Source organism: Macrobrachium rosenbergii, chromosome 53 (assembly GCF_040412425.1).
Source record: "Macrobrachium rosenbergii isolate ZJJX-2024 chromosome 53, ASM4041242v1, whole genome shotgun sequence".
In the NCBI taxonomy this organism is placed as follows: domain Eukaryota; kingdom Metazoa; phylum Arthropoda; class Malacostraca; order Decapoda; family Palaemonidae; genus Macrobrachium; species Macrobrachium rosenbergii.
The window spans coordinates 12,532,824-12,550,826 of record NC_089793.1 but is presented as its reverse complement, the minus strand read 5'-3'; the positions used below and the strand labels follow the sequence as shown (position 1 = coordinate 12,550,826).

Sequence of the window (18,003 nt, the reverse complement as noted above, 5' to 3'; positions counted from 1 at the left end):
CCCACATATTTGTATACTTTCTCAAATTCAAAATATCTAAACACAAACTGAGAATCATCACATAGCTTAGTTACCGACAATGCAAATTCCATTTGAAAAATATGATACCAATATATTATACCTTTGAGTGGACAGCTACTGGTGCTGAACAGCCTCCCTCCAAGGTGCGCATGAAAGCTCTTTCAGCTATTGTTCTAAGTGTGGTATCAAGATGGCAAAGAGGCGAAAGCAATTCTACAGTAGCTGCATCGCCCTCTCGACATTCAACTGCTAAGGCACCCTGACCAACGGCATACATGCACACGTCATCCTCCAAATACTAAAGGAAAAGCAAAGGGAGATTACAATACATCATTAAAGAAAAAACAGAAAATTTCTCATATTACTCTTTCTTTCAAGAGCTGAAAATGTTTCTTATTAGCTAATACAGCTTTTTTTACAGTTTAAATGGGAACCAGACCATCATTATACCAGACAAATAAATGGGAAAATTTTCAATAAAGACAGCCATTAACTACTACAAAATAAATAAAAATTGCTGTGAAAATACAAAACGCTTATTGTAGCACTGTCTGGTTCAACAAGCAAGGAGGCTATGTCTCAACTTAAAGATCTCAAGTTTGCAACACGACCACTTTTACTTACAGTTGGTTCACATAGAAAGTTATGGTATAAAACTCTGGTAAATGTAAAAACACTCACAAGGGCCTAGCAGTACTCATTCACTTTTTATGACACCCATGAAGGTAAGTGTCATATCCTAACATGACAGGTCTTACTACTGGTCACATTGAATACAATATAACTCTACAAAATAATATACAATACATATCCATATACTTTTTCTGTTTAACAATCATATTGTACGAGTAACAAACTCCATGGCTAAAATGAAGGTACATTGGTCAGAGCTTTATGGTGATATCTAATGTTCCAAAGGTCAGGACTTGCTGTCTTGACCCTCTCTCATATTACTGTCATTTCTGACAGCACGAGCACATTATAGTGTTTAATATTTTCCTAATACAGTACAGTCCAACCTCTTAAATCCAGCACTCCTTGGTCCAGCAACTCCCATGATCCAGGACTTTTTTGAATCAGCCACCATTAGTCCTTAAGTGGTTATGAGGGCGGCACCATGTCATTTCAGTTTTTGGATTTTTTGGGCAGAACTGAAGCTTGCTCCGTACATGCACAAGCACAGTTTATTTCCAATGAAAACATTCTGTGAAACTCAAAAATATATACAGGGTATCACACAAAACCGTAATTTGCAAGTATCATTCAATTTCATGTGTCATGCGAACATTAAAATTTTGTCCAAAGACATATCATCACCTACATCATGTACAGTGCAAGATGTAATTTCAGCAGATTACACTAAGTTTGGCTTTCTAAGCCTGTCTCAGTTTTGGTAGATCCTACTATCATTATATCTTAGTTAGCTTTTAACTAAAAAGAGTATAAATGGGCCTAGAAGCAAAAGTTCATTAAGTTACATGCAAATCTTCGTACATTAAACTAAATCAGGCTTAGCAGCCTTGTGACTTGCCTAAGAACTTACTATTTCTTATATTTAACAACCACTTACTACTGCATGCCGTTTGCCAATATCAGTTACCATAACTACCACACGTTAATTAAGGGTTGTGCTGCAGTTGTCCACTAGTTAAAAATTTGCTCATTTTCAATGGTGACTTCCACGAATAAAAATAAAATAAATTTTTATTCATCCTTCATGCAATGGAGAGGAATGTGTTGTGTACTAGGCCACAAAATTTATGGTTGTAGCTGTGGATGAAGAAATTTATAATGTGCAGGCCACAGAATGTTTTGGAAGAGGCAAAAGCAACATCTGATACTGGCAAAATCACACCTTTTCTTAATTTAATTTACTGCATTTATAAATGAAGTTGCATTTTAAAAACCTGCTCTGATAATTTACAAAAAAAAAAAAAAAGCGAATCTCTGAAATGCATTTCATTTAGAAACTAATGACTGTGATGATGTTGGTAAAACGCAATAAGGTGATGACTTTAAGAATGTAAACATTACAAGAATCCAAATGGCGGCAGATTGCTATGTTCACAAATTATAGGATAATATAACAATAATGCATGAAGTATAATTGCATACAGTATGTAAAACAACAGTTATATTAAAATTATCTTTACTGTATTCTTACTACAGCTGTATCGTCTGACTTTTGCAAATGGATATCTCTTGGTGTAAAAACCTAACCTGGGCTAACAGTTTCTCTCTCTCTCTCTCTCTCTCACACACACAAACACGTGCAAGTATAAAGATACAAAAGCAACAGATTTTTAGGTTTATGCTGAAAACAAAACCCAGAGAAGTTTGAAGTGCCAGAAAACATTGAAAGGTGCCAGGAGATCAGAATTTCACAGTGCACTTACAGAGTGGTTTAAGCTCAGACATAGTGAAGGTGAAAGCATTTCCGGCAAGATGCTTATGGAGCAGGCCAGAATTTTCTTAAGGAACTGAACCTAATGAATGATAGTGATTATTCATAAGTGTTGTTCTACTTTTGATAACACAGCAATGTATATGTGGAATGAGCTGGCAAGACTTTGTTTACAAAGGGGGTATTTTATGAGTGATTTCTATCATCTGGGATTTTCTGTGGTCCAGTTGTGGCCTGGTCCCAAGGGTGCCGGATGTAAGAAGTCAGACTATAAAAAAATTCTGTCATAAAATAAATCAAAGTTCATTGTCCAAATACTTGATTCAAGCAATCTCAAAATTATGATGCTGTAAATTTTTAAGTCATTCTAGTTAACCAATGAGATATAAAACTGGAGATTCTCTGCTATCATAGCTTGTGCAATATCTCACAATTAGCTTCACACAATCTGTCATGGGTGACTGCTGCAACATCAAATCTTACAGTAGGATAGCATGATAATGTAACATTACATGTGAATAATTCTGACTCACAGATTATGTATACTGTAACCAAAATAAATTGTAATGACTTCTGTACATTTAATTACCAATTTTCACCTACAAACTGTTGGGAGAAGATTTTTACAAAAGTCTACAATATTAAAACAGCCTTGTGTGTACAGACCTCAGATATTCTTTCTTTCCATCCCATCCTGACAACCCCAGCAACTGCAAGTACTAGTGCAGCATAGTCATCAGCTTCATCTAGTTTCCTAAGACGTGTATTAAGGTTACCCCTAACACTCTGGAATGTCAAATCAGGAAACTTGCGTTTCAGCTGCGCTCCACGACGCAATGAGCTAGTTCCTGTAAATATAAATTTACATATCAAAATTCAATCTTGGCAATAATGGGCAAACAATTTTCCTACATGAAATTTATGAATGGTATTATTGCTGTGCTTAACTGAGAATCAGTTAAATTAGTAAACACAGCACGTATAATATCTGTTCTACTGCAAACAGCAGGGACATGGCCACTGAAAAAATAACGGAGATTTTGAAATGGTGTGACTACAAAATACTAAGTTTATGTCTGGATTGTGAGATCATATTACCAATGTGAAAAAATTAAACTTCAAAGATTGTGATGGTTTGGGCGAGTCTTAAGTAAAGATTGAAATAAGTTAGCCAAAACATTAGTAGTGAGAGGTAGCACAACAAAAACTGGTAGAAAGGCCATGAAGATCACATTAAAAAAAAAAAGCAAAGATGAAGACCTAGACCAGATGGGGTTTCAGAGAGAATGTGCTTATAACAGAATCACTGTAAAAGAGAAAATCTGATGCTGAAACACTGAAAAATAATGATGAGTACAGCAGGCCTATGTAAAAAAAAAAAAAAAAAAGTTAACTGAAAATACAGATTCAGGTAATCATTTGTCATGATACAGTCATAACTCACTTAATGGAAACCTTGCTTAATGGACAATTCACTTAAAGGAATTTTTGTCTGAGGAATAATCCACTCCATTAACAGACAGTTGCTCAGTTAAAGGAGAGAAAAAGACAATCAGCCATACAACGTGTATGGGATTATCATGCATCACGTGTGCAGTTCCCAGCTGAATCAAGGGGAAGGTTCAGTTTATGCATAGATCTTGCTCAGTGCACATCTCTGCTAAACTAATGTAAGTATATTTTTCATACCTGAGTGCTAATTACAGTACAGTAATTACATAATTCAGCATGGCTCCTAAGAAGGCTACAGATGCAGGAAAGATTGAGCCTATTGTGGATGACACTGTCACTACGCAAGTACATGGGCTTGGAGGTCAGCGATGATGTGGAGCAGTTGGTAGAGGAGCAAAAAGCACAGCTAACCAAGGAAGAACTGCTGGACATTCAGAAGGAGCAGCAATAACTAAGGAATTGTATTCAGTGGAGGAAGAAGGAAGGGAGGATGTTCCTAAATCATTAATAAAAGAAATATGTAAAAAGAACAAGGTGATTGCACAGTTTCCTTGAAAAGTATCACCCAGACAAAGTTGTAACAAACCATGTTATATACCTGCTGAATGACAATGCTACCTCTCACTTTAGGAACATTTTACAATACAGGGAAAAAAAAATTAATCACTGGACAGGCTTTTAAAGAAAGAAACAGTGAATCTCAAGAAGACAGCAGCAGAAAAGACAGAAAAGAGAAACAACCCCAGAAGCACAGTTGCCTTTTGGTTTTCTGGAAGGGGGCTCCCCTTCCAAACAATAACATCTCTCCTCCTCCTCACAATCTCTCTTCTCCTAATTATCAGTAAAGTGAAACAAATTTGCATTTATTTAATCTATATTCAATTTGTTTTTTTGTTTCATTTGTAATAACTTCTGTGTCTTATTAATTCAGAGTTAAAATGCTTTCATTTCTTGTATTTTAGGAGGTCAGGAATGGCTCAATCCAATTCCCATTATTTCATATGGAAAAAATTCACTTGGTTTAAGGAAAATTTGGTTAAAGGTCATCCTTCTGGAATGGGTCAAGTCTGTTAACCAAGGTATGATTGTATGACATTTATGGTTGGTAGACATAAACAATGCACTTTGATGCATAATGGAATGGATTAAGTTTGTTAACTAAGGTACAGCCTGTATGGTTAGTACTGCAGACATACATATTGCACTTTAACGCAAAAATGAACAGTCGTCCTAGAGAATTAATTTTATGTAACACGTTTCACATTACCATGATGTGAAAAAAAAAAAAAAATGGTCACTCACCAATAACAGAGCCTTTAGGGAGTGTTGCCAGCTTGCACTCTGAGTATTTGGGATGCATAATAACTGCATCTCTAGGATCTTCCCGCTCCGTGACAGCACCTATCACCATGCCTTCTGGTAAGGTTGTTGGAAGGTCCTAAATATAAAAAAAGAAAAAACAAAAACAAATATACTGTTGGATTAATTAAAATCAGTGAACAGCATTTTCACATGAAAAAATATATTTAATTTTTATATTAACACACTATCATAAATATTTTTAATCAGATTATCTTTTTTACAAGGTTACACATATGAACTGTTACCATACTAGCAAAGGAGACTAGCATATAGTTTTAACCAATAATTGAAAGGGCTAGGGTGAAATGCACAAAATGTAATTCCTGTATAGTCTTATGTAAAAATCCACAATCAAAAACTGCCAGCAGTTACTTCAAATGACAAAATTCATCAAAGATACCTTTAAAGAATGGACTACGATGTCAACAAGGTTATCTTCTAAGGCTACTTCCAGTTCTTTAGTGAAGAGAGATTTGCTTCCAATTTTGGAGAGAGCGACATCTAAAATCTTGTCTCCTTTGGTTTTCATAGTTACTGTAAAACAAAAATATAAAATTGTTACATAATAGAGAAAAAAGTGATAAGAAGTGGCTGAGAAACACTGTCAACTAACATTTGTATTACAGTACTATATCTTTTGCTGCAAAAGTTAAAGCCTTACAACAAACTCAGTTTAATAAAAACTTAAACATTACCAAATTCCAAAGTAGCTGTGTATTATCATAAATAATCAAAATCACAATATTATGCATAAATGCACTAACGGCTAAAATATTTTGGGATAATGTTTGCAAATTTATTTAATTTAAAAATCCATAGTTTACTTACCTATCTCAAATTTTAAGTGAGGATGTTTTTTTTGAAGAGCATCTTTCACCATGTTTGTCTGCTTCATTGCCAGCTATTGGATAATGAAAAGAAAAACTATTAAGTATTTTAAAAAATAACTTAATAAAAATAATTTCATAATAAAATCTTCTAACACTAGCCAGAATAAACACTGCTCCAACTGTTAAACAGTATACTGTATACCGAAAATATTAATCTGAATTCCACAACATGAAAAAGAGAAAAGATTCATGTACGTGAGTCAATTTCACATTCTGGTTGAATCATGACAATATTCTGGGTTGAATCATAACCTTGGGCAAATTCTTCCACACTACAATGCTTATTCATCAAAGATATCGCTTGAAAAACTAAACATTCCCAAAATTGCTAAGCATTATATAATAACATTTACAAATGACTGTTAATAATAGAGGTATCACACATATTAGTAATCATAATTACGGCATGAGATCTCTTAATAAAGGGGTTCTTAAACATAGATCTGCAGCCTTCAATCTTTGATGTGATCATAAAAATATTTTCAATTACATTAAATTATCATTGCACAGATTAACTGCTGTAATTCTATAATGTATAGATAATGCTTTTAATGAATAAAATAACTACGTCAATAACTACTGTATAATGAAACCATTTTCCATGGAAATCAATCTTACAGAGGTGGTACCATTCGGCAATTACAGTAATGGACAATAGGGGTTGAGGTGGGGGTGCAGGCAGGCAGCAGTTTAATTGAGATAGTTCACGTGTGTTTTGGTAAGTGTGGATGAACGGTTATTTCCAAATCTTTAGGTTACTGTGTTACGACACACGAGAAAAGCTAATGTTGAAAATGAGGTACCAGTCACATAATACTGATGAGGTGTGAATGAGGTCTGAGGCAACCAAATTTCAAAGTCAGCATGAAATCCAGTTTAAAACTTATTACCTCTCTGATGTTTAATATTTGTGCTTCTTAAAAAGTTACTAAATTGCTAGAATTTTTATTCATCATATACTGTAGTCCTGTGCTGCTGCCTTTATGGATTTAACTGTTGATACTGGGGTTTTAAGAGATCTTGAGTCAAAATTACTGTGTTTTCTTAAAATTACTCCATACATTGACTGTGAGGGTCTCTTGCTTTGAATGTCTTATTTTTCCTTAGAAAACATCGCACTTCCATCGCTACCCTTGCCAGATATTTCTAGCCTGGTTTTATGAAATTATGGTCTAATTTATTATTTTAAAATAGGAACACCATATGTTAACAAATGATCATACACAAGTATAATTTTGAGTTACTAGAGAATGTTTTGTGAAGAGAACCTTGACGCTCATTGCCCAACTGTGTTTTGGTTTTACAGTACTTCAAATTTTATATAATATACATTGAATAAAGGCAAGATAATTTACAAAATGTGATTTTTTCTCTAAGCCAATTTCACATGCATTTATGAAAAAACAATCACACAAGAAGCAATGTTCCGAGATGATGGTTTTCTTATGTACATTTACAATACTGCTCATGCAGTTTTGTTTTTCCTGGGGCATAAACATCATAACCTAACATTCCCTAACCTAGGATGCCTTTGCCTCTCTTTCATGAGCAACCTTTAACCTCTTCATTTGCTTATATATTAGAACCTGCAGTTTGCATTACCCTGTTATTTATCTTAGAATAAATCCCTCTTAGCCAAAAGTCTAAGGGGTCGAAAGGTGGGAAATTCCAGCAAGATCAATCTTTGAGTAGTTTTGAGAACGACCAGGCACTACCCCCGAGTGGAAGCTTAGTCCATGTTTCCAATGTTCAGTGCTACTTGTGGGGCTCCAGGGTGGGGAGGGGGCTACGCCTCCGGCCAGGTCAGGGAACGGCAACCCAAGTCAGGTTAGGAAAGTAAGGTCTGGTTTGGTTAGGACACGACTGTCCAGTGAAGGTTAGGTTTTTTTTCGTCGGCGAAAACTGAATCCAGCGTTCTCACCTGGTTCCCAATCTCCGGTCGTGTAAATTTCTCACTGGCCTATTTTGCAGAAATTTACCCAATAAGACTGGCCTTCGCTAGATTATTTTCACCCAGCTAACATGAGTAGGCCTCCTAATTGCTCGGTTCATATGCAAGAAGGCTCCCTCTACCAAATTGGTCAACAATGACTCACAAACTCTACACCAGCTGAATATATGCTATGTAATAACCTGATAAATACAGTTATTGGTGACTGCTTACAATAAAGGCTAGAACATCAGCCTTACATATGGCCAACTAGCCTAACCGAGAACTTATTTCACTTTTACTTACTTCACTATCTCTGGAACCAATTCTCAACACCGACTCAGAGCCGTTATCTTTGCCATTTGCGTTATCACTCATTATTGGAAGTAATTATAAATAATTTTTAAAAACACCGAAAACTGGACAGAACGAAGTCCGTAAAGGAGTGTACGGACCAAGACGACGGCTGATGATTGCGGAATACTCCGAAGGTAAAGTTCCTCGTAACACCGGGTGAAGAAGAAATGATGCAAAAACAGATCTGCAATTTATGTAGACCACGATCCTTTATTACTCAAAGTGGTTTTTTGGGCAGCCATGTTGAAATTCTACATTAGCTCATACACAGGAACATTTTATTTACCAATATATTAATGCATAATAAGTAAAAAAAAAAAAGACCAGAAAGTAGTGTTATGAACAGGAGTGGCAATAACTGATAACTCTGTCGAAGTATCATACTTCACATTCTAAGAGCATATGAAACACATGCATACATTTATATGAATGACTGAAAGAGGAAATGTGCATCTGTGTATGCATATTATTATTATTATTATTATATTATTATTATGCAAAACGTAGTAATATATTTATGGAACAAGCTTAATGGCAATGACATTGCTTAACATGGTTGGCTGGTTTGACCATCTTGTTTATATCAAGCCGGCCTTTTGCCAGCACACCCAGCTGATGAAGATGGTGTAGCCTCTGGACTCGAACCTACCAGCTAAGGCGATTGCTTAGCAAGTATCCAAGAAAACAGAATACCCATCTGAAAAGAAAAACAGAACGAAAAGGAATTAGGTAAATGCACATTTACAGTTCGTAACACGAACTAAAAATAATGTGTAACAAGTAAACCACAGCAGCAAGATGCCACGGTGCTTTATCCTCTCTAACTCACAAACATTAATGTTCACTAAAAAACGGCAGGAGACTGTTCCAAAGTTAAGAGCATAAAGGACTACAGGGTCGTCGGCGTGATGCTGATATCATTTTCATTCTTTTTTTTTTAAAGGTATGATAGGCTGTTTGGGTGGTTTTAAGGATAAACCTTTCTTATTAATTTCACTTCGGTGTTCTGAGCATTATACTTCTAAATTCAAATTATTATTATTGTCCTTCCCGCCTCTGGTAAGGAGGTAAAAATTGCTTTTCTAGTTATCACGTTGTCCGTATCTCATACCATTGTATACAACAGCATATATTCTGCATCTACTTTATAGAGTTAATTTATTTTTCTTGATTTACTTTTTTTTTTATCTCGAATATGTTTACTATCTAATTTTATCATCCGGTATATCTTTTAAGCTTCTGCTGACACTAAATAACCCCGGGCCCTATTTTGTTCATGAAAAGGTACTGCAAGGTCCTTTAAGGCCATGAATCGAAAAGATATTATTTTTTCCTAAGCTGTTGGTACTAACAGTTCCTCCCTCCCTCCAAGGTTGGATGATTCTAGTTTTATTGAGTGGCTCGGTATTGACCCTGCTTATGGATGGATGGATTATGAAATTTAAGGACAAGCCCAAGCACTGGGATCTAATTTGGTCATTCAGCACCGTGACCCTGCTTATGACATCCTTTTAATTAACAGAAGGATTGTATTGTTACGTAATTCATCACATTCCTCATAGTGATGACTTTATAATATGTGGTTTCCCTAAAGAGAGTTATTTCATGTATCATTAACCATCTTCCGTAATTTCTCCGGAAGACGCACTGACTGATTTTTCTCGGTTGTTGCTGATCACCATTACTTTGGATTTTGTTAGTCTTCCGAAAGGCAGTAACTGATCGAGAAATGCAGCTTCTGCTGATGAAATACCGAAATATATCTATACTAAATTTACCGCCCGCTCCAACCAATGTGCATTAGGTCAAAGGAAAAAAAGCTTTACTAGTCATTAGGCGTTTGAATGCTCATTTCACCACCGCCATATAGAAAAGGACACGCCAGAAAGTTCTTTTCCGGAAATTGGGGGACAATGCATCATTGTCACCAAAACGGCCCTCTATTTCTGTCATTTCAGCCCTACGTTCTATGCGACTTCTTCTCTGGCTAAAGTTTATTCTTCAAATCCTTTACGACTTTCACGAGGTTGGAAAGCCGGCACTCTATTCGCGAAACTAATCTTCGGTTGTCTTGTTCCTGTCTGAGCAAGTTGGCATAGTTCTCTATGATACTTGCTCACTAGTGTCAATTTCAAGACTGGTTTCTATTAATTAAAACAATCGGGGTTGGCGGTCACATGCCATAAACAAATTGGGAATGTTCGTGAATGGGTCGGGAATGGTTGTTCCTGACTTGGTACTCGGCTTTTCATGAGAATACTCTTGAGTCAATCATGAAGAAATAGTCTTATCAAGTCGTGTTTAGTTCCTGACTTTAGACACTGTTGTGTTTTGGTCGTATGTTGTTTGTGATTAACCTCGCTTCATCGGAGTTTATTAATAATAATGATAATGCGATGAAGATTTCAGCTTAAGAAGTTTAGAGAAATATTTATACTGCCCGTCACGCATGCTCTCATAAGGCAAGTTATTCAAATTTCAGATTCCTCCTGAATAATGTTTCGAACGGAAAAGGGAACTCAAGATCAAACGACCTGCCTCTGATATTATAGTTTCATAATTACTAACAACATAGACAAATCACAGGAAACGTTTGGCGTTCTGGAAATTAACTAGAGTGCGGCAACAAAGCTGGTAAACGCCGACCTACTTCGGCATTACTTATATTTTGACTACTCTGATGATAAACTTCAGCAACAACAGCATCACAAACGACACTCAGTGGGCTTCCGTACTCTCCTCCTCTACTTCCACTTGTTTCATCGTCTGCTGGAGCGAAACTCTCGAGGAAATCACGGAAGTGCTCATAGCCTTCATGGTCTTCATCCTCCTCTCCCTTTCCCAATGGTCGATGAAGTACATAATGACTTCCAGTGCCTGCTGCAATACCTGTATAACTGAAGGCCACGCAAGCACATGTATATACAAACACACACACACCTATATATATATATATATATACTAAATCATGAATGAAAACCCCGTGAAGAAAACTCCACGGTGTGAGTTGCTTCATACACCGATACACATAAGGCTCACTGGCAGCATTACGCAACCCCGACACACTGCTCTATACTCGTATACCTCTTAACCTCATAAGAGCACTCTTGCGCTTCCTGGATATAAACCCATACATATGTAATATATATATATATATATATATATATATATATATATATATATATATATATATATATATATATATATATATATATATATATAAAGACATTTCATCTGAAAAGGAGTGGCTTCGAAGAAAACCAAGGCAACTGTCTGTGACGCATTCACTCTTTTGCCTGCAGAATTGAGCGCATCAAAAATTTCAGTAGCGCATTAAAAATCTCCGTAGAACATAGAAAATTTCAATAGCGCATAAATTTCAATAGCACTTCGACCAACCGTATACTTAATTGGACCTGTCACCTATCTTGCAAACATTTTCCCTCCTCCTGAATATCAAGGCGATATATCACACTCGCGCTTTTCTCTTCAACCAAACTAACCCTTCACTTCTTAAAAATCCCTCTACTCTTTCTTCTCAACCGTTTTAAAATATACGTCACTCTGACCAAATTACCCTCTTCTCTCCGTGGAACATTAAGTTGCTTGGACCTTTCTTGCATCCTCTTTGACCTTTTACCAAATTTTCGTAGTTCCTCGTTGGACGAGTCTGTAGAGTTCTCGGCTAGCACTCTGCTAGGCCCGAGTTCGAGTCTCCAGCCGGCCAATGAAGAATTAGAGGAATTCATTTCTAGTGATAGAAATTCATTTCTCGGCATAATGTGGTTCGGATTCTACAATAAGCTGTAGGTCCCGTTGCTATGTAACCAATTGGTTCTTAGCCACGTAAGATAAGTCTAATCCTTCGGGCCAGCCCTAGGAGAGCTGTTAATCAGCTCAGTGGTCTGGTTAAACTAAAGTATATTTTTTTCGTCGGATCATTTCCATTAGACGATTTTATAATTAAACTACCGAACCTCACATTTACATATTCTTATGCAGCCTTCACTGACATCTTACGTTTGCAACATACTGTACATCCTCAGTACTCCCTGCATTTTAATTCTATAAATTTTAGTACATGTTTCTCTATGGATTCTTAAACAGGTGTTCTCCAGCATAAGATCTCTCTATCAGTGCTACTATATGTATTCTGTAAGTTCGTATATGGCATATATTATAATTTTCTGTACTTCTACACTTCTCACATAACTTTCATACCAGGAACTTGATCTGCAGAACTTCAGCATACATACAACCTTTCCTGAATAAAACCATTCTTTACATGGAAGTCACATAATTTTTGTACCGCAGTTCATTTACAGTCGTTCAGTTTTCTCAAGGCCAATACAGTAGTGTTGGCCTTGAGTTTTCTGTACCAATCAAACGCTCACGTGCATCATTTCTACGTAGTAACCGGAGAATCTTTAACATTTGTACATTTCAAATTCAGCTTACGTGTGCATTCCCGTTGCTGCAAAAAGTCCCCCAAAAATCTATTGATCGAAATAATCCTGGCTCAAACACCCACGAGAAACAGACTAAAAATGGCCACCCACGCGAATTGTCACCCGTGACGTCGAAAAGAGAGAGAGGGAAAAAAATAGCGGGAAGACACATCACCATCTATCGAGACAAAATCGGAGAATGTCAGCCAAACAATACGAGAGGATTGCTGTCTCCCCTTCTTCGCCCGGATAGCTGTTATCTCCGGGGCAAGAACCTCTTGTCATCGAACTAATTAAAAAGATAAACTTGGAACCACATTTGCGAACCTAAAATTAGACTTGAGAAAATGTTAATAGGTTGCAAAGCCTCAAGGTAAAAGGAGAAGGGAAACTCATGTTAATTGTAAAGTTGAAATTGTTCGAAACGCCAAAAGTGCTAAGGGGCATTCGACGCAAGTGATTATTGTTGAAATTAAAACTCTGTAACCATACTACAGTTGGAAATAAGTTAAGAATGTAATAATGATTACGTATAACCGCAAAGGTTAAAGTGAAAAATAATTTCTTAGTATCAAGTCTAACCTTCATGATAACATACAATATTTATCAAAGCAAACTGCATACATCTTTTAATACATTCCTCTCATAATAATAATAATAATAATAATAATAATAATAATAATAATAATAATAATAATAATAATAATAATAATAATAATAATAATATAATAATAATAATAATAACAGTACAAACAATGCCGGTTCAAACAACGACATTATGAAATATATAAAGTACATAACAAAATGAAACACTTTCTACTATTGTGAATGACATATGACAGCAGTAACTCACTTGCCATTCCTTACTCTTGTGAGATAATCGCCATACCCGTTGTTAACTTACAAATGCATTTCACAGTACTTAATGCAAAATTCATAAGCTACACAGTGCGATAAATGCTATTTGATATGAACTACTCATAAGAAAAATATACAAGAAATATTAAACTAAAAGGCGTTAAGAAAATTATGCAACATAATTTTATGAATGCTATTTGGAATCCAAACTTCACGAAATATATATGAAATATAAGTGATGAAACTGAAAAAATTACACGGGATTAAGAGTGGCAATTATCCTAGAGGCAATCCAATTATATTTAAACGTAGCAGAAATGCAACCAGTAAAACTATATGAATTGTAATATTTCTGAGGTAAAAAATTTCACAGTGATACTTTTATAGAGTAATAATGCAAAACATTATTTTAAATTTTGTCTTGAATCCTTTTACAAAAGGAATGTATTAAATTGTGCATCTGTAAGAAAGAAACGCGAGTATCTGTCTCTACTTCTCCATATACTTGGAGTTTTCGTGTTTTAATCGGGACCTTTATTGTTTCCTTCTGTCAGTTATATATTACTATCAGATTGTCAGGCTCAAATTAAAATATTCACTTTATCGTTATATAACATCTTAAAGCTGTAAATAATACAGCTTTAAGATGTTATATAAAAATGAAGTGAATATTTTAATTTGAACCTGACAATCTAATAGTAATATCAGATTAGGTAATGATTTAGTAAATTTCTCACTGAACTAAAGAAGTGAGAAATAAACAATACCAATCCCAACACACACATATACATCATATTTATATAATATATATATATATATATATATATATATATATATATATATATATATATATATATATATATATATGTGTGTGTGTGTGTGTGTGTGTGTATTGTGTGTGTATGTGTGAGTGTGTACAGAGAATTGCTCACTCTGTAAATGACACTGAGTGTTACATAAAATCCCCATATTCACTTCATGTCCTCGCAGTTCCTGAGGGCAGTCGTGTGAGACAGAACTAACATGCAGTCTTTTAAGAAAATGTTTTGTGCACGGATAAGCTTGCTATCAAATTTTCAAGCTCACGTTATCTTTATAAGTAACAAAGAAAATTATTATTATTGTTACTATTGTTGTATTATTGCCCGTTCAGTTTATTCAGTTTACTGCTATTCCCGTATATAAATATATGAGAATGCACATAATTTTTTTTATTAGAAATTTCTTGTTAATAAAGTTATCTGTGTTATTCATACCTGTTTTAAAGCACTTATCAGAAATCCTTCTACGGCAAATCTATATCACAACCGATCTTGGTTATAAACCACAACCGAAAGGTGTGCCGTGCCAAAAAAAAAAAAAAAGTTTCAGTGGGAAATTTCTGGAAAGGGGAGGACGAGTTTAAATAAAGGGGAATAATTACACAGAAAGCTAGATAAAAAGAGAAAGGCATGCCATCTAAAAACTAAGAATTAAGTACCCGGAGGGTTCCCGAGGACTGAAGATGAAAGAGAAACCTTGACGCAAGAAATGGGGATTTGAGTTTACTCTACAAAAGCTGGCGGCAACTGTAATTCACCACTAGAAAGTCAGACAATGACAAGGTTCAAAAAGACAGGGCTGGAAGTGAGATATGTTAAGGTTGTCATAACATATATGAGTAAGTTTTTAACGCGAATGTCTATTTCCATGGAAGGACCCCAAAGAGTGATAGAGGAACTGCTGACTTTCGCAAGCGGAGAAGCCCAGGGGCATGCGCGGACTTGCTGTACCTATCAGCGAAAGCGTTGACTGATGAGTGCAACCGATGACAAAGGATATATTAATATGGCAAAGCTGTGAGTGTTTATGGAAAGCCTTTCAGGTCGAGTGCACATGATAAAACGATTGCGTGACAGGGTAGAAATTCAAAGCAAAAGATTGTATCTTTCACATCATGAATAACGGAGATGGTAATTGTGGATGGTGAAAATGGCAATATATAAGGAGCGTTTCAAGAATTTCACAAGGGAAATTATGTAAATATACAAACACGCACGCATTATGTTTATCCGTTTCTTCATAAAACTGAGTGGGTTATGCCTAGATGACCGCTGAATGCTTATGGAAAGAGTAACGAGAAAGGTTAAGAAAACATGACGAATACAAGAGGAACTTCTCTCCGCGGTTTCAAGTAAAACGGGTAAAAGGAGTGGCTTATGCACTCAATTTACGATGCTGACCCGGGATAATGAATACAACGGTAATCGCTACTTGCACGGGCAGAATGATTGAGTGATTAACTTAGTAAGCGGAGATAAAAAGTGAGGTGTACGGAAGAAAAGATCTAAACGAAAAGAACAAATTCTCTTGTGCGAAGGAAATACTGCAAAGTGAAAGTAACGTGAGATAAAGATTAAAGAAGAGGTCAACAAAATGATGTCCACGAAATTAACGTGGAAAGAAATGACCTCAGGGGAATAAAGAGAGAAAAGAAAGGATGTGATACGTGAAGACTGGCCTTAGCGACAAGATGGGTCAGACGGCTAATTGGATACGTAGAGAGTACGAAAGAAAGTTTTTTTCTTTTAAACGGTTTATGAATCGGAAGTTCTGAGACCGAGAAGGAGAGAGATGTTAAAAAAAAGTGCTGGGGAGATGGAGAAGTAATAAAAGTGTCAGAGAGATGGTTTACATTCGGGCATTAACTGCATAAAGAATATTATTTACGGGTGTAAAATGTCTGTTCGGGAAGAGTGAAGTGCCTCTATAGGGCGTTTTATCGCAACTCTTTGGAGGGAAAAGGGTCCCACTGGGGGTCTTATGGGATGTCATAATAGTTTTAGATTTGACAAAAGCATGCCTCTGGTGGCTGAAAATGGAATTAATGAATAGCCATTTTTGTTTGTTACTCGGAAGCATATACATATAAAACTTTTTTTTGTAGAATAAAATGCTAATTTACCGTAAGAAATATGGTGACCTCAAGCATGACGAAAACGGTACCCCTGCTGTGTACCTCTGTTCCTTACCTATAAGATTCCTTCCAAATGCAGTAACTTTTGGCAGACGAAAAGTTCCCACTAATGCTAATTTTGCGTTCAGAAGAATGTCACGGTGGCAACGGATTTCACGAATGAGGGAACCCTGGTGGCTGGATGTGAAATGACTGCCAACTTACAAGCCACATGAGTTTGTATATAGGTTTTTGAAGATGAACAGGGTCCAGTTAATGGTGATTTGACCTGATCAATGCAACAGGAGGCTAATATCTGTAAAAAAGGAAATGTGGCACCCAAGTAGTTTTATATGGAATTATCATCATTATAACTTGCAAAAATTAGTCTCTGGGTCAGAAAATATGAGAACCGTTGTGCAGATCAGTGTCATTACCATGATGTACTGTTATCTAGTGAAACTGAAATCAGAAAATAATCAAGTAAAGAGTTTACTGAGATAATTTTATCTTGAACTGTGTTGATGGATAGGTGTTAATAATACTCAGAACCCTTAACACCGATGGTATCATAAAACTGTCTGACATTCTCATTTTCAATGCTGTAACTCCCTGGGATTAAAAAGTCCCAATTTCTTCTTCTTGTACCACCTCAGTGTTCAGTGTTTTAATTCCACTTCGGACAATGAAAAGTGTCCTAGCCTCTACGTAAGGCCTCAAACTTCATCCTAATAATTTAATTGCCTTCCAAATCCAAAATGTATACCACTGATCACTGCGTGTGTGTATGCATATAAGGTAGAGTCAGAAAGTTTTAGAACCTATATTTCTATTTGTGTGTTCACATAATAGCAATACCTCTCTTTAAGCAGCATCCATCTAATGACATCACATATTCTTGTCATGTCCATAAATGCTGAAAACATTCCTTCAGACCATTTCTTGACATTTCATTGAGTGCCTTGCTCATAGCATCTACGACTCCATTTCCTATCTGAAACCCTTTGCTGTTTCAAGTACCATTTTACTCTCGTAAACGGTTAATTATTGACGGGAACAAGATCGGGTGAATAACGAGGCTGTGAGAACGTAATAACACCAGTCGAGATCAGATAATCACGGGCCAAGAGAGATCGATGAGCTTGAGCGTTATCGTAGTGAAGTGCCCAATATCCTGATTGCCGACGCTCCTCCGGGCGTTTGAGGCGGGTCGGTTCTCGTGGACGCTGAAGAATGTCTCGGTGTATGAGCTGATTAACTAACTGCTTTTCGACGCGGAACCTCATCTCTGTGGGCTCGCACGATGTTTTCCGTAATATAGAGCAAAATTTTAAGCTAGATCGCTG

At 36.1% G+C, this 18,003-nt stretch overlaps 1 protein-coding gene across 2 annotated transcripts in view; it reads right to left on the bottom strand.

Moving 5' to 3' along the window:
• l(3)02640 (porphobilinogen deaminase-like protein l(3)02640) overlaps positions 1–18,003 on the bottom strand; it is a 327,247-nt gene that overhangs the window by 5,815 nt on the left and 303,429 nt on the right. Inside the window, exons 1-6 of one of the 2 annotated variants that reach the window (XM_067096678.1) lie at positions 8,366–8,595; positions 6,068–6,140; positions 5,640–5,773; positions 5,180–5,315; positions 3,092–3,273; positions 122–319 (exon numbers count right to left, since the gene is read on the bottom strand). In XM_067096678.1, the coding sequence (XP_066952779.1) occupies positions 122–319; positions 3,092–3,273; positions 5,180–5,315; positions 5,640–5,773; positions 6,068–6,140; positions 8,366–8,437 (795 nt within the window). In that variant the 5' untranslated portion in view covers positions 8,438–8,595. Of the gene's footprint in view, positions 1–121; positions 320–3,091; positions 3,274–5,179; positions 5,316–5,639; positions 5,774–6,067; positions 6,141–8,365; positions 8,596–18,003 lie in introns of those variants that run through there. The other variant, XM_067096679.1, reaches the window with a different exon arrangement.